Raw genomic sequence first — 23,989 nt, 5'->3', positions numbered from 1 at the left:
GCCGCCGTCTCCCCGTGCTGCCGAGCCACCCGCCTTCCTGGGCATCGCCACTCCACTCAGTCACAGACTGCTGCTTGAGACCAGCGAGCTCCCGCGTCTATAAGCAGCGATCGAGCTGTCGGGCTACGGGCCGGAGTTTGCACCCAGCTGCCTGGCGAGAACGCCGCCTCGCTCTTCACGTGCCGCCAGCTGCCCGTGTCTACTCCGCGAGCCGGAGCCGATGCGATCAGGCGCTCTACCCAGTCGTCGACCCGCCCGTCAACCAGTTGGTGAGACGAACGCCCTTCTTTGCCGCCTTACCACCACCCTTCCACATCGAACTGTTACGCGCGCTATCATCTACGCCAAGCCCTAGCTCTGTGTGGTGTCTAACTTGGATTTTTCTTGTGCCTTCTTTTCTATTAATTTCTTCTGCTTTTCACTTCATAACGTGTATATTAAATATCTCATTCTGCTCTTTGAAACCAACGGCTTCGTCCTTTGATTCGGTCCTCTGAAGCCCTGCCTCAGAGACCTGCTCTCAAACAAGAACCTGCACATCACAAATTGGCGTACGCTGGACAAGACGAAGCCGTTTGTTTGTTTTTTTTTTTTTTTTTTGTTGTTGTTAGTTTAAAAGCGTAGCACCATGGCTAGCCCACGAGAGTTATTGGCTTTAGCGGAACGCATGGGGCTTGAAGGGGCGGAGTTAAAGGCGTGGTACAACGAACACCAGGCGCGAGCGCGAGAGGAAAGAGCTGCAGAACGAGAGGCAAGAAAGCAGCAAATCGAACACGAACAACGTGTGCTGCAGCTTCGTATCATGGTAGCAGAGGCGGAAAGGGCACGAGCACTGAGAGAAATTCGCGAGCTGGAGTCGCATGCAAGCTCGATCCAGCGAGCGTTTGACACGCGCTCCAGACACGACGTTTTGAAATCTCTCTCCAGTGGCTGCCTCGAACGCCGTCGCGGTCTTTCGTTAGATCTAGACGCGCAGCGAGAATGTGAGAATGAAAGTCTGTCGGGCTGCAAAAAGGGTAGTATCGGTCCTAAGATGGACCGCAGTGAAACCATAGAAGATTTAGAGAAGGAGCAGGCAGCCATAAATGAGATCGAGGCACGCATGCCCACCCGTGCTAGCAACAGCACGTCACATAAAAAGGCAAAAGTACCTCCAAAAAGCCCGACGCACTGGGCAACAGGGCGCATAGGCAGTGATCTCGAGGAGGATGAGGTGGGCAATGCGACGCTCGCACATCCTTCCTGTGTACCGCCCTGAGCGGTGACAAGTGGCCTCACGAAGTTTGAGGACCATTCAGGCAGCTTACCTCGAGAAAGGGTAAGCATAGCCGCTCCTAGAGCAGGGACGTTCGACAAATCATGGTTTATTTCTTACCGAGGGCGCGCTAGCGAAATGTCGGAAGCTTATCTGGGAGAGTGTAACGACGGTGCATCGTCTAAGGATTCATCAGTGAATGGTGACGGGGCGGATCGGTCTTCTCTGGTGTCGGCTGAAGCAGAAAGCATTTCAGCAGGGATGCTGTATGAATGCTTGTGCGACCAGTTAAAGCGACACGTCAGCATGGCTGAAGTGGTCTTTGCGAGATATGTGTCTCAGTGCACGTATGCAGCACACATTTCGTTTCATGCCAGGATCTCCCAGTCTGTGACTTTCGAACGAATGAAGCCGCTCAGTCAGGTAAATCAGGGTATCACAGGGACGCACTTGCCAAGACGAAACAGGGTGGTTCCAGGGCGGTCGTCCCAAACGCAAAAGAAACGCGCGGTTCGTCTCATCTGGGACGGGATATCTGAGGTAGCTGATGAATAGCCGGTTGCCCTCTCAATATCTTTGACCCTAGATCGAATAGAACTTCTTAAATGTATTGTACTTTTTTTGGGCCTATGCTATGAGAAATCATGACTGTCTTACGTGTTGCATGCCCTGTGAACTTTCTTTGAAACTTAAAAGTGTTATGTGTTTGGACTTGGTCACGGTTAAGCGGTGGACCCAAAGTGAACTTTAGAGTGCTTCATTGAACTCGCTTGTGCGTTTGTGCTGCTTGGTGCGACCAGTGAACTGTCGAACTGGTATAGTGCTGGACTTGGCGCGCACTAAGCGGCAGTTTTCTGTTAAAACGTTTCCAAAAAGGGGCCTATTGTGGTGTGTGGTAGTGCGCTAAAACAAAGTTCAGTGAATTGTGCGCGTGTGAACGTGAGCATGATGAGCGCAAGATGACGACGATGACAAAGAGCGTCAAAGCACGAGGCACCGCAGCACAAAGAAAAAAAAACAAACGAAGATCCAATTGGAAAGAACCACGGCGCTCACGGGGGCCAATGACCGATGCCCACGCAGTTCGAAGATAACCAATCCGAAAGCAACAAACGGACCAGAGGGAAGTAAAAATGACAGCAGATCCACGAGGTGAATGATGATGAGTGGGCGAAGCTCCGGAGGGAATCATCGGATCTCCCGCTTAAGGGGACGCTAGCACAAACGCGTTAGAGACGTGCAGTACTCTCTAGTAAGGGGGAGCGGCCACAGCGTCTTACGCAGCCATTTACACATGCCGGAACGTGCACCGCGTTTGCCGACGCCATCACATGACTGCTGAGAGAGTATACCCCCCCCCCCCCCCCCGTATTCATAAACGCTCCTCGACTTGACTTGCCACCGCTTTGGGCAGCGCGTTCGAAACGCGTTGAAGGTAAGGTGGAGAGGCCACAGTGTCTTACACCAGCTTCTTACAGGGGCCGTAACGCGCTAGCACAAACGCGTTAGAAACGCGCTAGAAACGCGGCCTTTCGTTAATGTTGGGTATTTATAGCCATCGTGGTGCGTTTGTCCGTGTCCGCTTCGTGGCGTAGTGATTAGCGCGAAGCCAGTTCCAGGAGTCTGTTCCCTCTAATGTATGTTTTATTGCGATAGCAATTATATGGACACTCCAAAGCAGATTTCTGCCGTCGCCGTCGCCGTCGCCGTCGCCGTGAGGTTCCGTATGACGTCAATGGAGATGAAATCGTCGCCGCGCGCCGCCGAACGCTGTATGTGCGAGTGGAAGGGCGCGAGGGACGCGCGCTTTCACGGGGAGTGAACGCACGGCGGAGAACAAACGCGCGTTCTGTGCCGTGCGCCCTTAAGGGCTGCAGAAGTAGGCGTCTCTTTCCTCCTTTACAATCATCATATATGTAGAGCAAACGCGCCTTCTTCTGACGCACGAAAGGCCGTGGGGGGGGAGGGGGAGGGAAGGGAGGGAACGTTTAGCTGCGGCACCAAGTACCTATTTATATCAGAGGCTCCGGCCACAGTCACCAACGCCGCGCGCATTTTGAGCGAACGCGGGCAAAACACCGACGGCGTCGACAACAGTTCTGCGTGTTGCCGGTGCTGCTGCATGTCCAAGTTCATACAGCTGATAAAGCTAATATCATTACTCCGTATAGCTCTCTACCAATTTGCTATCGCAATTGATGCTTCGCCTTTCAGGTGAAACTGCGACAATTTTTTTTGTGTAATTGTGCTGTTCAATGTGGCAATAAAGAAAAAAAAAGCTTCGTGGCGTAGTGGGCTAACGCCGCGCGCTCGGAAGCGAGGGGTCCCTGGTTCGATTCCGCGCTACGGACACAACTTCGGAATTTTTTTCTCATTTTTCTCAGACTGGTTACACACTACTACTACTACTACGACGGGGACGGAACGGGTGCCGCCATAAGGAGCTTCGCCCCTAAAACGAGGCACGCTGGCAGACGAGAAGAGTTCCAGAAGTGGCACCAGGAGAAGGTCGGCCACCGGATCGGGGGTTGAAGACGGCCGTCGGGTTCCGGACCCGAGCCACCAGGACTTCACCCGGCCAGGGCCTCCTGCCAACCCATTCTTGGGCGCCGCTACTCCATCCGTTCGGGAACTGCTGCCCGAGGCCGGCTAGCGTCTGCGCCCGTGGGCTGAACGAGAGCTGTCGGGCTACGGGCCCGAGTTCCACAACCAGCTGCCCGGCCAGAACGCCGCCGCCGTCTCCCCGTGCTGCCGAGCCACCCGCCTTCCTGGGCATCGCCACTCCACTCGGTCACACACTGCTGCTTGAGACCGGCGGGCTCCCGCGTCTATAAGCAGCGATCGAGCTGTCGGGCTACGGGCCCGAGTTTGCGCCCAGCTGCCTGGCGGGAACGCCGCCTCGCTTTTCACGTGACGCCAGCTGCCCGTGTCCCCTCCGCGAGCCGGAGCCGATGCGATCGGGCGCTCTACCCAGTCGTCGACCAGCCCGTCATCCAGTTGGTGAGACGAACGCCCTTCTTTGCCGCCTTACCACCACCCTTCCACATCGAACTGCTACGCGCGCTATCATCTACGCCAAGCCCTAGCTCTGTATGGTGTCTAACTTGGATTTTTCTTGTGCCTTCCTTTCTATTAATTTCTTCTGCTCTTCACTTCATAACGTGTATATTAAATGTCTCATTCTGCTCTTTGAAACCAACGGCTTGGTCCTTATTCGGTCCTCTGAGGCCCTGCCCCAGAGACCTGCCTTCAAACAAGAAGCTGCACATCACAAGCACACACAAATCCCACTTCCTGATGAAGCTGACGGCGGAGACTGGCTCACTGTTAAGTACGGTCGGAAAAAAACATTCAACTCCCACCAATCCCCCTCTTCAACCCCGACACCCATCGGTCTCCCGAGTAGCCCGACTCCCACCGCTGCCCCGAAACGACCTCAAGGTCATCATCCGCCCTCCAGAGGGACTAAACCTTGCCACATGGACCACGCCGCAGGTTGCTGAAGGCATCAAGATAGCATGTCAGCACCCCACCACTGAGCACGTACGAACCCTCACAGTAAGAATTGACCCAGTACAAAACATCGCTATTGCTAGCACACCAAACGAAGAGCTAGCTATGAGCATCCGTCACATCAATACAATTCATCTGGGTGGTCGAGAATTTGCGGTCACGGCATACGTAGCGGCACCCGACAGCTCCGCTAAAGGGGTTATTCACGGCATCCCCGCAGGAACTCCCACAGAAATCCTCCTCAACGGACTATATGCACCTGGTAGAGAAATCTTACACGCTCGGATGTTTGGACAGACCTCCGCGGCAGTGATCACATTCACTGGCAAGACTGTACCCTTCTACGTGCGATATTACAGCGGTGAAGTACGCTGCAAACCATACAGACCAACGACACATGTCTGCCGCATCTGCCACCAAGTAGGCCACCGGACCGATGTATGCCCAACGCCAGAAGTCAACGTGTGCCCCAGTGTGGTACACGGAACCCCACTCAGGACCACCCCTGCCACCCCCGGTGCGCCCTATGCCAGGGGTCCCATACTACGGCTTCCAAAGAGTGCCCTGATCGACTGAAGAAGACATCCCTAGCATCACAAAGGACCAGCCGCCATGACCACTCACGATCGAGGTCTCGGTCATGCCCAGGCCAGTGACGGAAGCGTTCCGGTTCCAGGTCTTGCTCGTGTTCGCGGAACCAACAGGGAGCGACCCGGAAGCCCAGCGGACCTGCTGCGCCGGGATCACAAACGGTGAGCTGGTCAGAACAGCTATTCCCCTCTCACACAGCCCCGCAAAGCAACACCCTCTCACCACATCTACACCCAGCACCCACCCCACACATTTCTTCTTCCAAAGACAATACTGATATTCAACAGCAAATTCTAGCTGAGCTAAAGGCTATCAGAGAGGAGAACAAACACATCCACGAAGAAAACAATAAACTTCGCACGCACATTGCAGAATTATACGCCAGTCGTACCGCCAGTCAGGAGTCCGTACCAATAATTACACCCTCATCACTATCATCTTCGGAGAGTTCTCAACCCATGCTTCTCGCGGAATCAGCAAAACAGACAGCAATCGCGCAAGTCGAGGAGAAAGTCGATGCACTGCAACAGCAGATGCTAGCCATGCAACAATGTATCCAGCAACTTGCAAATGCAATCGAAGAAACACGGCTCGCAAAATATCAGCAACGTAAGAAGGTAAAACAATGGCACAACAGGAAGTAGAGCAGGGACACCCTGCCAATCCACCCGTAAGCCAAGATGAATAGAAAAACCAACCACAGCAACGAAAACCAACTCTTAATTTGGCAATGGAATTGTCACAGCTACAAACGCAAGCACGGATCATTGAGACAGTACATAATTAACGCCAACACGGCACCGAGCGTAATCGCACTGCAGGAAAGAGGCACACACCCTACTCAAACCGGTTACAACACACATACTACCACGCCTGAAAGCCGCGTGGCCACACTTACAGCTAAAACCCTCACTACAATACAACACACAGTAGACGGCAATAACGTCGACCACAACCTAATTGAGATCCTACCCCTCCAAAGAGGCCGAAAGAGCCTTTTCATACTGAACATCTACAGCTCACCCAAGCAGAAGCAGGCCAAGTTCGACTACTTGATCACCAAATCGATTACCATAGCCAAAACCAACAGCCTCCTTATAGTAGGCGACTTCAACGCGGCTCACCAGGCATGGGGCTACACGACAGCCACATCAAAAGGCACTGCACTCCAGTATATGATACAGCAGCACTGTCTCACCATCCTCACAGATCCCGCATACTCCACACGTCTAGAAAACAGCGTCTCCAGAGATACGTGCCCTGACCTCACCCTCACTAAAGGGATACAACAAGCCACCTGGCACAACACGGGGGAAACCCTGGGCAGTGATTACTGCATACTTGCCACCACATTGTACGTTACACATGCACGCCGCCCGATAAAAAAGATAACACTCACACATTGGACAGCTTTTCGCAAAGAGCGAGCGGATGACTCCTCGAGGGCTATTGCGGATCTCGAACAGTGGGTACGAGAGCTCTAGCAAGACGTAGACAGACATTCAAAACACATCACACCACAGATATTACGGCAGTAGACCCGCACCTTCTTCACTTGTGGGAGGCCCGTCGAGGCCTTGTTAGGAGATGGAAGCGCCAGAAACATTACCGGAAACTGAGACTACGTATAGCGAAACTCACGGCAACCGCAGAATTTTATGCTGGGGAGCTCACACGTCAAAACTGGCGACAACTATGCAACAAGTTGCAGGGCACTGTTAGTGCGGCCGAAACATGGTCGCTACTACGCCATCTTCTTGACCCCACGCAAAGCAAAGCAGTCAGCCAGCAAACAATTCAACGTCTCCTCCACAACCATCCGGGTTCTGACGATGACATCCTGGAAGAGTTGAGGGTGCGGTACATAGGAGATTTCAAACCCACACAGGGACAACCTCCCACGTACAGCGGAGGCGACAACCACGACCTGGACAAGCCGATCACCATCTCTGAGGTGCAACAAGCAATCCATGCACTCACACGAAACACCACCCCAGGCAAGGACAAAATAAATAACAAGCTCCTGCGCAATCTGGATGACGGCACCATTCAATCTCTTGCTGACCTATTTAATCATCATTGGGAGGCGGGTGCGCTACCAGCGGATTGGAAGCACGCGGACATCACCCTCATTCCAAAGCCAGGCAAACCCTCCAGCTTAGAAAATCTCAGACCAATATAACTGACTTCATGCCTAGGTAAGCTTCTGGAGCACGTCATTCTGAACCGACTTCAACCTTACCTAGAATCCAGTGACTTGCTGCCCGAAACGATGTTCGGATTCCGGCCCCACCTTTCTAGCCATGACGTTCTCCTTCAACTGAAGGAACAAGTCCTTGAACACATTTCACCACACAACACCGGAGTGATCTTAGCACTAGACCTTAAATGTGCTTTCGACAATGTGGCTCACAGTGTCATCCTTACAAACCTAAGTCTTACCTAAGTCTTACCAACTTACAACTACGTACGCGCCTTTCTAACCAACCGCATGGCCACACTAGGCATTGGCTCACTCAGAACCCCGACGTTACCTACTCACAACAAAGGAACCCCAAGGGTGCCGTTCTATCACCCACCCTTTTCAACATTGCCATGATGAAGCTACCTGATAAACTCAATGCAATACCAGGAATCAGGCACGCAATATGATATCACTATCTGGACCACCACTGGTTCTGAAGGAGAAAAACAAGACGCACTCCAACAAGGGACTCACGTCGTCCAGCATTATGCAAGAAGCAGCGGTCTCCGATGCTCCCCCGAGAAGTCGGAAATATTAGTCGTTCGACAGAAATCCCGTAGAAAACTCAATGAAATACCCCACATTGCACTCACCCTCGACGGCAAAGAAATACCCACAGTTAATCGCGTCCGCATCCTCGGCCTCCACATACAACAGGACGGCGGAGGCGCCTACACCATCCAACGTCTCAAGCATACCACTTTCCAAGTCATGCGAATGATCAGCCGCATCGCCACCAAACAAACAACACGGCCTGAAAGAAGACGACGTGACCCAGCTCGTCCAGGCCCTGATAATCAGCCGCATCGCCTACGCTGCCCCGTACCTTCCCCTCACTCCCAAGGAGAAAGATCAAATAGACATACTTCTCCGGAAAGCATAGAAGCAAGCGCTCGGCCTACCACCGGGAACAGCCACACTCAAGCTCGAAGCCCTCGGAGTCCATAACACAGTAAGAGAAATCATAGACGCCCACCTCACAAGCCAACGAGAACGCCTAGCCCTCACACCAACAGGCAAGAAGCTCCTAGCGCGCCTAGGCTACCCAACACAGGGCCGAGGCCACGAAAAATCAATCTATCTGGCCCCCAACATCCGGGAGCATATCAAGGTCGCCGCCATCCCCAGAAGCATGCACCCGGAACATCATGCCGGTCGTCGCAAAGCTCGCGCAAAGACTCTTCAAACAAGATACGGTAACCTCCCCAACATACTATACACAGATGTCGCGCAGTACCCCCGAAAAGAAGCCATGGCAGTCTGTGTTGTCGATCATAACCTTCAAGATGTGGTCTCGATGACGGTCCGCACTGCCAACACCCTCGAAGTGGAGGAGACAGCCATCGCCTTAGCCATCGCCTCTAGTCAAATAAAAGAACACGCTACAATTATTACCGACTCTCAAGCAGCTTGTCGTAGCTATGCCAGAGGCAGAATATTGTTACGATGGGGTCTGTTTATTCAGGAGATGAATTGGTGAAAAGGGGCCGCGCCGACACCGAGCCGCTACCAAGACAAGTGCACTTCGTTCTCCTCTTCTTCCGTCCTTTTCGTAGCTTTAGCGTAACACTCCTTCCTTCTCAGACGAAGCCCGCTGGGCGAGTAACTGTTACGTCCACTCGGAGACACGTGGATGACAGCGTTTCAGGCGAGCGACGTGAACAAGCTGCGTCTTCTTAGACCGGTAGCCATTGAACACGAGACGAGCAATCGAGTACGTCACATCACTTAGACGATCGGTGATGACGAAAGGCCCGGTGTAACGGGCCAGAAACTTCTGGCACCGGCCGCGCTTGCGAAGTGGTGTCCAAAGCCATACAAAGTCCCCTTTGTCGTATGACACATTCTTATGTCGTGAATCGTAGCGGATCTTGGAGTGGTCTTGGGACGCCAACGTACGGAGCTGAGCTATGCGGCGTGCTTCCTCAGCGCGGCAGAGAGTCTGGGCAATAGAAGAGTCCGTATGAGGAGTAAAAGGTAGAATTGTGTCAAGGAAGCTGCGGGGTGATGGAACATAAAGAAGATAGAAAGGGCTGTAGCCTGTAGTTTCATGCTTTGCGGTGTTGTAGGCGTATGTCATAAAAGGCAAGATGTCATCCCAATTTTTGTGCCTGGAATCCACGTACATCGAAAGCATGTTGGTCAAAGTTCTGTTAGTGCGCTCGACGAGACCATTTGTCTGTGGGTGATACGGGGTCGCGTGGCGAAACTGGCAAGCACAGAGACGCAACAGCTCTTCGACTACGTCGGCCACGAACTGCCGACCGCGATCGCTCACAATAACACGAGGTGGTCCATGACGGAGTATAACAGAGGACAGTAGGAAGCTCGAAACATCAAGAGCCGTGGCCGTTGGCATCGCTGCGGTTTCAGCATAACGCGTCAGATGGTCGACGCAGACTATAATCCAACGGTTGTCGTTTGTTGAGCGCAGGAATGGGCCGAGAAGGTCCACTCCAACCATTTCGAAAGGAGATGATGGTGGCGCTACAGGGTGAAGGAGTCCGACCGGAGCAGTATTAGTGTGCTTGAATTGCTGGCACTTGTTACAACTGGCCACATACTTTTCTATATCTCGTCGCATACTGGTCCAGTAGAATCGGCCCTGAATGCGGTGGCATGTTCTGGTGAAACCCAGGTGCCCTGCGGTCGAGTCGTCGTGCATAGCACGGAGCACGTGGGTTCTAAATTTTTTAGGGACCACTAAGAGGAGACGGGCACCATCAGCCGCATAATTCTTCTTGTAGAGCAGGCCATCTTGGATGACAAAGCCATTGTGACCTGTTGGCTGAGCAGCTGAGGCGAAGAGGGCATCCAGGCTGCGGTCGTCACGCTGCTCTTGCCGGAAGGTGGCCAGGTCGGGGAAAAGAATGTCGTCGATGGCGGCCAGAAACTCATCGAAATTGTCGGCGTCACATTCACTTGTTTGTAGAGGGAGCCTCGAAAGACAATCGGCGTCCGCATGATGTCGGCCACTCTTATAACGGACTGCAAAGTCAAATTCCTGTAAACGTAGCGCCCATCGAGCAAGGCGGCCAGACGGGTCGCGGAGACCAACTAACCAACATAGTGAATGGTGGTCAGTAACGATCGTGAAGCGGCGCCCGTAGAGATATGGCCGGAACTTCTGGACTGCAAAGACGACGGCGAGACACTCTTGCTCAGTGACGGTGTAATTTTGTTCGGCCTTGCTCAACGAACGGCTGGCGTATGCAATGGCATGCTCGGCGTCACCAAAACGCTGCACGAGGACGGCGCCGAGGCCAATTCCACTCGCGTCGGTGTGCAATTCTGTTGTGGCAGAGGGGTCAAAATGACGAATTATGGGTCCGGAAGAGAGCAGGAACTTCAGTTGACGAAATGAGGAATCGCAATCTGCTGTCCAGATGAAAGGGTTATCCTTGCGCAGCAATGAAGTCGCGGGGTAGGCAGTATCGGCAAAGGTGGGCACAAAACGTCGAAAGTACGAGCAAAGACCCAAGAAGCTCCTCAGTTCGCGCTGTGACTGCGGTTGTTTGAAGCCGCTAACTGCAGCGACCTTCTGTGGGTCTGGTCGCACCCCGTGCTTGTCCACTAGATGTCCAAGTACTAGCGCCTCTCGTTGGCCAAAGTGACATTTCTTTGAATTGAGTGTAAGTGCAGCTTGTTCAAGGCACGTCAAAACAATGTCCAGTCGATCGTTGTGCTCTGCAAAAGTGCGGCCAAAAATGACGACGTCATCAAGATAACACAAACAAATCTCCCATTTCAGGCCGCGCAGTACCGTGTCCATAAATCTTTTAAATGTTGCAGGTGCGTTGCACAAACCAAACGGCATAACGTTGAATTAAAACAAGCTGTCTGGGGTCACAAAAGCGGTTTTCTCTTTGTCAGCTGAATGCATGGGTATCTGCCAGTAGCCTGATTGGAGGTCCACAGATGAAAAGTAGGACGCGGAATGAAGGCAATCGACAACGTCATCGATGCGGGGAAGCGGATACACATCCTTTTTCGTCACTGAGACGCCGGTAGTCGACACAAAACCTCCAGGACCCATTTTTCTTTTTCACGAGGATGACCGGCGCAGCCCATGGGCTAGAGGATTCTTGGATGATGCCCTTGGCTAGCATGTCGTCGACCTGTTCAGCGATGATCTTGCGCTCTGACGCGGACACGCGGTAAGGCTTCTTCTGCCTTATGGGATGCGCGGAACCCGTGTCGATCCAGTGGCGAGCCCGCGCAGCTGGAACGCGTACTTTGCTAGCGTTCTGCTCGCTCAAAATCAAATAATGACGCATGTTTGCTAAGGACGCTGACCAGGGCTTGACGCTTCTCTGAAGACAGTGACTTGTTTATCATTTTTAGAAAAGGCAACGAGTCTTCAGGGACAACGGGGCCAGCCCCGTGCTCTAGGGATTCGTGTGACGTGTCATCAATTGAAGCGCCTATGTGGAGGCTGGTATCCTCTTCAAAAGAGGCAAGTCGCATACCCTTGGGTAGCACAACTGACTGGGAGGCTAAATTTGACACCCACAATGTAGTTGTTCCGCAGGCCACAGAGAGGACGCATCGAGGTACGAGCACACTTTTCTTCACAACCATCGAAGGCACAGGCTCAACAATTGCATCAAATGTATTGGCGTCGACACCGCAAGCAGCAACTCGAACTCTGGATTAGGAACGTGCCGGTAAGACAGCATCTTCAATGACGGCGAGAGTGCATGAACAGGGAGCAGGTTGGTCGGCAAGAGGAGAGAGGAAAATCTCGCCAGTACCGCGGTCAACAGTGGCACCGCACTGTTGTAGGAAATCGAGGCCAAGAATTACGTTGTGAGTGGATTGAGCAAGAACTGCAAATTCGGCTTGATACACGTTATCAGAGAAATAAACGTTCGCGGTGCACACTCCAATAGGTCGGAGCAACTCTCCACTCACAGCACGAAATGCATTAGCGTTATCCCAGAGAAACGTCACTTTACGGCCTAGTTGGGTTTTGAAATCCAGGCTGATAACGGAGACACTCGCTCCTGTGTCCACTAAGGCCAACGTAGCAACATTGTCCACTAAAACACGAATCTTGTTATGACACATGGTGACGGGCGGAGGCATAGGGGCGTGTAGCTGATGATGACTGGCGACCTCACCTCCATTGGTCGCGCCGCCTAGTTTCCCGGCGGCAGTGACGTCAGACGTCGTCGCGGAGATGGAGACCTGCGCTGGCGTGAAGGCGGAGGCGTCAAGCTCCGCACAGAAGCTGGTGAGTCACTGCGGTAATTCGCCTGGTGGTTTGTCCTGCCATCGGAGTCAGAAGGCCAGCGTGTCCCGTCACCGTGGCGATTGCTGCGTCGATAAAAAGTGCGTGGTCGCTCATACAACGGTGGTGACGTGCGACGGCGATGTGGACAAAATCTGGCGACATGTCCGCGAATACCGCATTGGAAGCAGATGGGACGCTCACGGGACGCACTGAAATTGTCATTCGCTGGATAACTGGCACGGCCATCCCACTCTTGAGGAACTGCAGGTGCTCTAGGTGAGTAACCGCCGTGGAACTGATAACTTGGATGCGCGTTCATAGTAGGATTTGACGCTCTTGAACGAGGAGCGAAGTTGTTGGCATCTGTGGAGACGGCGGTGATGGACGTCTCACCGAAGTCGCAGTGAGCAAATGGCTCTCGAACCTGCGCAGTCGAGAGGGAAGCCGCCTCACGTCGGTCAAGCTCCTCGCGCACCACTTGCCGAATAACTGACGGAAGGTCGGATGAAGCTGGGACCACGTCAACACTGGCGACGTTAGTTACGTTCGCCAGGCGGCCGAACTTCGGTGTGATACGCCGAGCTCTCAAGGCTTCAAACGTGCGGCAGTGCCGAATGACGTCACTGACGGAGTCGATACTGTCTTTTCCGATGAGGAACTGGTACACGTCCTCGGCAATCTCTTTTAGAAGATGACCAACTTTGTCCTCTTCTGTCATCTGAGGGTCCAGGGCCTTGCACAATTTCAGGACTTCCTCGATGTACGTCGTGCATGTTTCGCCGGGAACTTGGGCTCGCTGCATTAGGGTTTGTTCTGCACGCTTCTTTTTAGCTGCCGGATCTCCGAAGCACCTCTTGATTTCATCTACGAACCGTTCCCACGTCGTCATGCTTTCTTCGTGGTTTTCAAACCACACTGACGCGGTTCCCTCGAGGAAGAAGGCAACGTTGTTAAGCTGGGCGGTGGCATTCCAGCCATTGAACCTACTTGCGCGTTGGTAAAAGCTGAGCCATCCGTCCACGTCTTCCCCGGCTTTTCCGGCGAATGTTCGTGGTTCGATGTAGGGCTGCCATTGGGAGCTGGAAGAAGGCGGCGGGTTGTCACCGTCGGAAGCCATCTCTGGTGGCAGACCGGCAATTCGGCGACTTCGGCGAAGCTCCACGGATTGCGCTCCTGCAGGCGGTTTGTCGTCGTTGCTCGGGGACGCTTTGTTCTACCCAGCACCGTCCACCAAAAATGTTACGATGGGGTGTGTTTATTTAACAGATGAATTGATGAAAAGGGGCCGCGCCGACACCGAGCCGCTACCAAGACAAGTGCACTTCGTTCTTCTCTTCTTCCGTCCTTTTCGTAGCTTTAGCGTAATAATATGTTCCATCGCCGCCCGACTCCTCAAACAAGCCTCTCAATTACCCGACGTTGAAGTAGTATGGACTCCAGGACACGAGTCCCTCCGTGGAAATCAGCGTGCGCACGCTGTATCCCGAGCTCATGCCACCCGGGCGCCACAAGAGGGGGATACGGCCGCATCTATGGAGCCTGTACCTTTTCAATACCACGCCATATTAGAACACCACAGATTGAACAGACGACAATACCCACCCCCGCACAAGAGCCTCTCACGCGAAGACGCAGTAGCATGGCGACAATTACAAACCAACACATACCCCCATTTAAGCAGATTACACTCAATACACCCTGCACTGTACTCGTACATATGCCCCCTTTGTAACGACTACGCTTCCCTATATCACATCACATGGGCATGCCCCAATATACAGGTAGCCCCGCATATACCCAAACCCACACCCGAGCAGTGGGAGGCCGTGCTGACTAGCTCGGACCCTCGTGACCCGCAACAACTGGTGCGGCGGGCCCGGCAGACCGCAAGAGCCGCAGGAGCCCTGGACTGAGGGCACCTCCCAACACAAGCAGGAAGACGCCTGCTTGTTTTTTTTTTTCTCTTAATAAATGTTTTTCCTCCTCCTCCTCCTCCTCCTCCTCCTCCTCCTCCTCCTCCGGGGTCACTGTGTAGCCTGGTCGAACGGTTGGAATCGGGCTGCTGTGCTGGGGGAACAAAGTTCGCAACCAGCCATCGGACAACTTGATGCAGTAATTATGTGGCATTGTGTACTACACATGTGCCGCTCTCAACGAACCGTTTTTCCCGCGAAATGACTCACCATAGATGCGGGCATGGGTATGCACCGCTCTTCAATGGAACTCTTAGGCACCGGCTTGAAGCACTCAGTGTGTGTCAAAAGGTCTGTGCTGGCCTTCAGTGAGTGCGCGCGCATCAGCGACAGAGTATGCGACCTTGAGTAGCCTCGCGTTTAACCTTGGGTCTCACAATGCAACAAATGCTTCCTATTTAATACGTTAAACGTAGCGGCAAAATTGTAATCTATACATTACAATGAAATCAGGTAAGTTTGCTAAGCAGCTCGGTAATTGTTACCGCATTTTGCATTTTTCTCGGGCGTTTGCGAAAAATAACAGCTTTTCTAAATACTACCACCACATCCGTGGAGCACGTGAACTTTCAGAGGAACCGCAATATACAAAAATACAGAGATTATATTTCCCTCGTATACTTTCAAACGCACCATCGCTGTAGATCCGTTGACACTCATCCGACACTCAACTTCGGAAATATAACGCTTGGGCTGCTGAGCACGAGGTCGCGCGATCGAATCCCCGCCACGGCGGCAGCATTTCGATGGGGGTGAAATGCGAAAACACTCGTGTACATAGATTTAGGTGCACGTTAAAGAACCCCAGGTGGCCCATATTTCCGGAGTCCCCCACTACGGCGTGCCTCATAATCAGATCGTGGTTTTGGCACGTAAAACCCCCATAATTAAATTTTTTTAATATAACGCACTTTTGTGAGCAAAACTATTTCATTATAAATAATGTTCTTTGCATAATATGAATCTTTAGAAAGGTAAGCATTATTACATTGGAGCTTAACACGAACTGCGTAACTGTGCACTTACCCGGCAGAGTGTACTGAAGAGCGTTTGGTTTCGTGTAACCATATGTTTTCGCCACTCCGACTGCCTCGGTATAGTCATATCTGAAAATGATCGGAGTTCACAATGAGACTGCAGCTTCCTATTTAAAGACCTATTGTAAAGCAGGCAATGGTTGCCTGAAAGGTGCCTCAAAAAACCCTGAAGGAGTCATGGCTGAGCCGAGAATGAAGGTTACAATATTGAATCAGCCAAAAACTAATCAATAACACACATACAAAACGAAATAATAAACATACAAACACTACCAAAAGAATCAAAACAAATATGACTTCAAGCAACTTAAATGCTGTTTATTCGCGAATCTTCGTTCGACGACGTATTTAAGCATTGTGTAACAAAGCATTGAAAGCGCTTGCCAGGTAATTCTGACAGGAACTTTTGTCTCGATTTATTCGGGATTTATTCTGCAAATGTGTTTCTGCAATAATTGGCTGCATCTATACATGCCCCAATGCAAATGACGTCTTAGTCGGCAAACGTGGTGGTGCTACGTCGGTAAAGGGCATAAATATGAGTGGCGGCCTCATAATAGTTCAAAGTTATGTTCTAAGATTTACGGGCCGGAATTCCGATGTGATTACGAGGCATGCTGTAGTGGGAGGCGGCGGATTAATTTTAATTAGCTGGCGTTCGTTAACGTGCACCCAATGCACGCTAAGCGAGCGTTTTTGCATTTTCCCCTCATCAAATGCGGATGCCGCGGCTGGGAATTCAACGCGCTACCTCGTTCTTAGCAGCGCATTGCCATAGCCACTAAGCCACCACAACGGGTCCTCATAATAACGTTATATTTGTGCAAGTTTGAGGATGTAGTACAGAGAGAGAGAGAGAAAAAGTCATAACGGAAAGGCAGGGAGGTTAACCAGGCTGAGCCCGGTAGGCTACCCTGCACTGGGGAAGGGGGAGAAGGGATTGAAAGAGGAGAAGGAAGACAGAAGTTCACAGTTCACACCTTGCACATTTACAGGATGTAGTACAGACAGCCACATACCCAGGCACAGTGGATTGAATACGGGTTCCTGCAAGCAGGACTATAACTTTATAAGTACGTAAATTTATTGGCCGTGTTTTACATAGGTTTCTGCATAGTACTCTGCTGGTCACGCGAAATCTCGCCGAAGTATTCCCGAAAGTGATCGTCCGAGAATATGGCGCCAGTGGCCCAAGTTGTCGACTAGGCCGAACAACAGCGAGCAGCAAGCTTTATATTTGGGCACATACACAGTGGCCCACGTTTTCTGCTCGGGTGAAAGTGAATTAGAGCTGAGCATTTCGCTATTTGATGAACTAACACCATAGCTTTTGTACTTACGTAACATTTCCACTATTATTCTTGAACACAACTTTGTATTCCACTGTCTTGTTTTGCTGATATACTTTAACAGCTTTAGCATTGACACACTTGAAGTCTTCGCCCCACACTGTGTTGTTCTGGTACGTAGACCTCATGAGAAAATATCTCGTTGAGCTGGATTGATTGAGGGTCTGAAAGCGAATTCGACATAATATGTGTGGGTTAGTGGACAAATGTTTTCACAATATACTGCATAGATAACCTGTCCTTCTGTTATAGAAGTAGTGTCTTTTAAACAGATTGTCTATAGTTGGGTACTTTCGCTACTGCGTGTAATATTTAAGAATCTGCCATTTAGGTTACGTGCACATAGTTCAATGCGATCCACGAAACGTAGAAGTTCTCCGAAGCTAATTGTTGGTTTACACTAGCTGACTTTTTCCCTTTGCTGAGATTTTGGGCAACTTAGATGAAGTCTGTCATATCTGGTTTGCATTTATTTGGTAGCAAGGCATGTTCTTTTAAAGTGGAGCTTTCTTGGCCTACCATTCCATGGTTTACGCTGGGTTCGGTCCGTAGGTCCCTTTTAAGGTTCTCGCCGAGTATACTCCCACTCACGTAAAAAATTCGTCAGCGCTTCCACTCCGTGAAGATGATCAACCAGCGAAGCTGAAACGTGCGGCCCCGGTGTTTATCACTGGGTTAATCCAGAGGGTTCGTTAAAGTATTTCTCAATTGTGAGGTTACACGCATGTTCGGCTGTGACGGAGAGAACGACGTCACTGATGGTATGCTCGCAGTCCGCCGTTGTCGTTTGCGTTCGATGTCTCGAGTTTGCTCGGCGGCATGGTTAGCAGCATTCGCCCGCCCCATTCCCAGTTGCGATTCTTCGAAATTAAATTGCCTCAAAATGAAATCTGTACGTTAGGTATAAGACAATGAATGGCTCATACCCCTTAAGCAATGGCGCATACCACGTAAATGCGCCCTCCCCGTTACGATGACAGAAGTGAAATTCTACGCTGGAATGATGCTCGACCCTATTCAGATGATGATAGTTTTCTGTGGACAAGCGATTTCGCCTAACCATATCAAAGCTTCGCTTTAAGAACAATGGAGTGCGTCTGACAGCGGGACGCAAACCTCGCTCCCTCCCTGGCACATACCCAAAGGGGTGCACCAGTCTAGAAATGTCCAGTACATTCAAAATGAATAAGATTTAATTAATAAACACAAGCCTTTATCAGGTGTGTCACATTGCGCAGTGTAGGTATGCGACAGCACAGGCGGACGCCAGTGTTGTTTTTTTCCAGCGAAGCTGTTTATGGTTGGGGTGCTATGCATTTTTAGTGTCCGTCAACAGATCTGCGTGTGCAAAAATTCAGCTCCCGAATTTGATGCAAAATCGCTTCATTCTGTGCAAAAGCTTATACGTATCATCACTTGGACATGCATTTTCAGTAGATTAGTTATCAGTAGGCACAATTACCAAGATCGTAAGACTTTCAGGTAGGTAACAAGGGTTTCTCAAAGATTTGCCGCTGTGCACCCCGCGTCGGCAATGTGTACGCTCACACCGCCATCTCTTTGTGTCCTTTCCAAGCGCTTGCGTGCCTGTTTCTTTCCGCTCTCCCGGCGTGGCGGTCCCGTCGCGCGTGCCTAGTTTTCTCCGGCTCCCCGAGGTGGCGGTAGTATTCCACGCGAATGTATACGCCGCCGATCAAGGCCACCTGTGAAAATAAAAGTGTGTGTGTGCGTGTCTTTCTTCGGGATGACCGCCGTCGACGCTCAAGAGAAATGAAATTTGCTCATACCTTTGACCTAAATTCTGTGTCACCGCTATGCCGTGTGCTAAACTGCTTCGCTTGGTAATCCACCTTCCCAGCATTGGAATGGCGCGTGATTTTTCTTAATTTTTTTGCGACAAATACGCAGGTATAAAACGAACCGATTTATAGCGTTTCATTAACCACCTCACGACAGCTTCGCTTGCCATAGATTTCAACATGTGCATTCGATGTGTATGTTTTTTTTTCTTATTTCCTATCCTACTGCCGTTCAATACAAATCCCACTCCCGTTCAGCAACAAAGTAACTTTTACGAAGTTTGATGCTTCTTAATGCATTTAGCATTGTTCGGGAACTGATCGCAATTACTGTGACTGTCTAATCGTTTCATGATCCGATCCCGACGATAGTGCAGTGTAACACAATAATAACTATTGCATGGTGGTACAGTACCAGCGCTTCCAACCTCCAAAGCTCGTTTTCCCGCTGGTCGGGTAATAACATTCTCTACATTTCACCTACATTTTTACAGCGAAGCTGTTAAGGGCTCACTCTTCGATGGTCGCGTCCGGCAATAGAAAAAAATTCTCATTGGCCGTAGGCTGTATGCGCGAGGGCGAGGGACGCGCGCTTCCACGGGGAGCGAACGCACGGCGGAGAGCAAACGCGACTTCCCAGTGGAAGGGGAATGGTGGGCCAGGAGGGCATCGAGGCACTCTTGACTGTGCGCGTGCGTGCCCGCTCTTCCACTGCGGCGCATGCGCGCATCCCTGCCGTCCTGTGCCGCCGACCCTCTTTGGGCTCTCGCCCGCGTCTCTCCTAACAGTGTCCACAACGGCGTTGAGCCGTTCTGTCACGTAGCCAGCGTTTTCACAGCGGTTGTGTGGGGTCACACAAACAACGTGCACAACTGTTGTCGATGGCGGTGGCGTTTTGCCCGCGTTCGCACCGAACGTGCGCGGCGTTGGTGACGCGTTTATGAAGAAAGTGCCAACCTTTGCCGTACACCCTATGGCGGTGTACCGTAGCGACCATAAGGCCATGGTCCCTGTCGTCACTAAATACATGAAAACCACAGGATCATATGTCATTCTCATTCTTTAATAGTTCAAATAGCCGAATACACGATCATATCTCAATAGTCATAATTGCAAATACATAATTCCCCCCATATAGTACAGCTTCGCTGGTCTTCCATCTCCACCCCAGTGGAAGGGCTGACATTTTTTATAAGATAAAATTGTTGAGTTTATCAATGTGGTTTTCTAAAAATAAGCTCCTGTTATGCAAATAGACAGCAAAGTTGTATTTTCCACACATATCCATGCTCGCTTTTATATACCTAAATAATGAAGTCGCTGCTCCCGACCGGTATACTGATGTCGCAGTGCACATTATGGTAAACAGAGTTCTTCGTGCTAACACCACAGCCTCCGGCTTGAAGCTATATTTACAGAAGATGACGCCGGCGCGTTTATATTTCGCTCAACAAGCAAAACAAATTGGGACAACAGCAAAATGCCAAGATGACATGAAACCTCAATAGAGCTGTAAGTAAACTGGCCTCGGATGACACCTACAAAATCAGCAGCACAGCTGCGGTCCCCTAAGAAGCCCATTACATCCACACCTTGTCGTTGACTTGGCGAGAGCCATTCACTGCGCCGCAGTACGACCACAAGTGATACATCGCAATTTGAAGGTAATTTGCGCTGACCGAAACCAAACCCATGTGAGCAGTTCCACGTATCGGTCATCGCAGTCTCGCAGTAGTGGTTTATCATACTTCTGCGTTTGTTTGTTTGTTTCCTTCACATCATAGCAAAAATTTTTCCTAGATTTGGAAAAGAATGTCCTGTACAAGGCCTAAAATATCAAAATCTAGGGACTTCCCCGGGGTTGGCCGCACTTTACGATACCACCATGTGGTGGTACAGTGGTGGTGACACACTGGTAAGGGGAGAGTTATAGCATTGTTGCCTTGAGGGAGCTAGCGTTTTGCGACGCTGCGCCGCCGGTCGAAGGAGCAGACGCTGTCGTTTGAGATGTTTCGCCCTGGTCGCAGAGGTTGCACGCTGTTCTGAACTGCTTCTTGAGGTAGTGGAACTCAAAGTACCGGTTGGCTAAGTGGCAAAAAGGCACGGTGGTAAGAGGAGCACAACCCGTCACACACGGTGCAACATACTGACGCGCATACTTGTTTATCTTTATCCGGTGACCGTATTTCCCCGGCTAACGAATGTTAAAGGTTATCACTCGGCGCAAGACGCTTTTTTGTATCGGAAAATTCTCACATGTTATCGATGGTTCTATCTGTTGTCTATGTTGTCGCCGAGCCTCGTCTAATCAAATTCTGTGCCCGACGGGAATACTGGTGTACATTCTAGAACTTACGTGAGCACCAACGATTACGCTGGAGCATTTATTGAGCCATGTATAAAGAGCCAACGCCTCTGATCCGCAGATCCGATTTCGACGAGCGCCGACTGAGCTCGCCGCTATCGTTTTGCTTCAAGTGTCACTCGCTTTAGTGAGCACAGGTTCGCCCAATAAAAAGTTTCGTGGTTCACAAGTTCGCTACTGTGTTCGTCACCGTAACTACAACGTGCCGATTTGTAGTGTCACACATAACCACCTCTCGAAGTACGCTAAACTCATTTTAACGCGACAGCGTTAAGGGCCCCGTGTCGCAGAAAATTCGGTGTCGGCGTCGGCGTAAGCGCCGGTGTCCATGGCGGAGAAAATCATCCCGAACCACGCCGACCGCGCAGGCCCTCCCCGTGGCGCAAGGTGTTAGTGAACAAAAATTGAATTTCTCACAGTAAAATCCACCATAAGATGGTAAACTACGACTTAACCAAATCTACCAAGTCTGAGTTATTGATGTACAGGCCGGCAAGACAGGGCGTTAGGGGTTTGGTTCCGATGGAACAGATACCTATTGCCTTACACACGAAGGATGGTCAGGCTATTCCTCGAGTCAACTCGATCAGGATATTGGGCCTATTACTGGACGCCAGAGGCTGTAATGCAAAGACAATTGCCCACATCACCTACAAAACGGAGAGTAAGCTACGGCTCATCTCTAGAGTCTTGAATCGAAAAGGGGGACTCGGAGAGGATATATCTCAGGATATATCATGCGTTCCTGATGAGTCACATTATTTAAGTGGCATCTGCCCTAAATTGGATTAAGACATAAAGGAACAAAATAGACACGCGCATGCGCAATAGCATTAAAAGAGTACTGGTATTACCAGTCACCACTAGTACGGAGAAGCTTATGCAGCTGGGCATGCATAATACCGTTTCGGAGGTGATAGAGGCCCAAAGAACAGCACAAATTGTCAGGCTATCTACATCCAAAGCCAGCAGACGTTTACTAGACTCAGTCAACTTAGCTCCGAGCTTAATTACCGACCATGAAGAATCACTCTCGGAAACAATCCGGGCGTCATTCGCTGTTAGTCCTTTTCCTAGGAATGTTCACCCACAGTATAACATTGGGCGACGCAAGGCTCGCGCCCAGGCTGTTTTAAAGACAGTCGCAGATAGCCCAAGCTTGGCAGCATTCGTAGATGCGGCCCAATATGGACAGACGAGCAACTTTGTTTCGGCTGTAGTTGATACGAACGGTACACTCATCAACGCGGCTTCTTTCCGTCATATCTCCATCGATGTTGCAGAACAGATAGCCATAGCTTTGGCAATGAGTGACCCTGTGCGTCCCAATATATACACAGGCTCTCGTGCGCCCATACGTGCATTTGCATCGGGGTAGGGAGCGGGGAGGCCACGTACTATATACGCCGCGCGCTTCCACCCGGGCGGCTGTATCTTGAAAGCCATCTACGGCGGGGGCAGAGTCCTTCCTGCCTGGGCTCTGTTTCGGCGGCTTAGTTCGCGTTGATGCGAGCGGCGGGACGAAGGTCAATGCGCTCGCTGCTACTGCCGCGCCTACTCAGTACAGCGTTTTGACAGCGACTCTCAGCGGTCATCGAGTGAGATGCGTTCATGTTTGCTTCTGAGCGCGATATAGCATGCTTGTTAATTTAGTTGGTATGCCTATGTTTAAAACTATATACGGCCGATAAAACTAGTATCCTTATTTCGTATAGCTGTCCACTAGTTTGCTATCGCAATCGAGGCTTCGCCTTTCAGGCGAAACTGCGACTTTTTGAACCTCAGAAATAAACACCAGCCGTAGCGTTCTGTCTCTCTTTTACCCACGGAGATTGAGTTGATATATGAGAACAAAACTAACATTATGCACCCGCGAGCGTTCACTCTTGTTACAGAAAGCAAATTGCAATTGTAATGTCTGAGCCTTGAAGGGTTTACGTCGCTTAACTCTTGGAGTCGAGCACGCGCACACGTATTTTAATGAAAGCGCAAAATAATCAACATAACGTACCGTCCAGACGTCTTGGTACTTCTGAAGCATTTGTTGGTTAGCCCAGATGGGACAATTGGATTCATCCCTGTCGCTGGCAGAAAACGCGGTGTGAAACAAAAACAGCAAGACGAAATAATGCATCCTGCCTGTAACCTGCCTTCGCCGTATAGTTCTGGGAAAATGATTTTACGATAGCAATTTATACCTGCTGCTATATGCACAATGAACAGCAAAACATAAAATACGAAGTTGTGCTGTCCACGCACCTATGTGGAAGCGTGAGTTGGCCTTTACAGAAATAACGTCATTGCTATTTTCACCCGGCAGCGGAAAAAACAACATTCGTAGCTCGGTGAGTGACATTCGAGAACAAGTGTTAAATGCTAATTCTCTTTTACATTCTAAAAGCTGCGTCACTCAAGTGCTATCTTTCATCATTTTTTTACAGAAACTACATGGCGCTGCACAAAGTGTACAAATGCACAAACGAGCGCGTCTGACATTATCTCGGTGCCCTTTGCATTCCCGTGACCATGGTTTCAATTATTGACTGCCATGAAAAAGTCGCAAGCTCGCTTACCTATCCTTCCGAACATCTTCCTCACTCGCCCATTCGCAGTGCCCTTAACTTCA

At 50.8% G+C, this 23,989-nt stretch overlaps 1 protein-coding gene across 2 annotated transcripts in view; it reads right to left on the bottom strand.

The window, feature by feature from the left end:
• Positions 1-23,514, bottom strand: part of LOC125939996 (male-specific histamine-binding salivary protein-like) — a 62,635-nt gene extending 39,121 nt beyond the window's left edge. Inside the window, exons 1-2 of one of the 2 annotated variants that reach the window (XM_049655638.1) lie at positions 23,375-23,514; positions 17,191-17,363 (exon numbers count right to left, since the gene is read on the bottom strand). In XM_049655638.1, the coding sequence (XP_049511595.1) occupies positions 17,191-17,363; positions 23,375-23,497 (296 nt within the window). In that variant the 5' untranslated portion in view covers positions 23,498-23,514. The remainder of the gene's footprint in view (positions 1-17,190; positions 17,364-23,374) is intronic. The other variant, XM_049655637.1, reaches the window with a different exon arrangement.
• Between the last annotated feature and the right edge of the window lie 475 nt (positions 23,515-23,989).

The sequence above is a fragment of the Dermacentor silvarum genome, chromosome 9 (assembly GCF_013339745.2).
Source record: "Dermacentor silvarum isolate Dsil-2018 chromosome 9, BIME_Dsil_1.4, whole genome shotgun sequence".
NCBI classification, from domain to species: Eukaryota; Metazoa; Arthropoda; class Arachnida; order Ixodida; family Ixodidae; genus Dermacentor; species Dermacentor silvarum.
The sequence above is the reverse complement of the archived record's forward strand: the minus strand, read 5'-3'. Positions and strand labels throughout refer to the sequence as shown.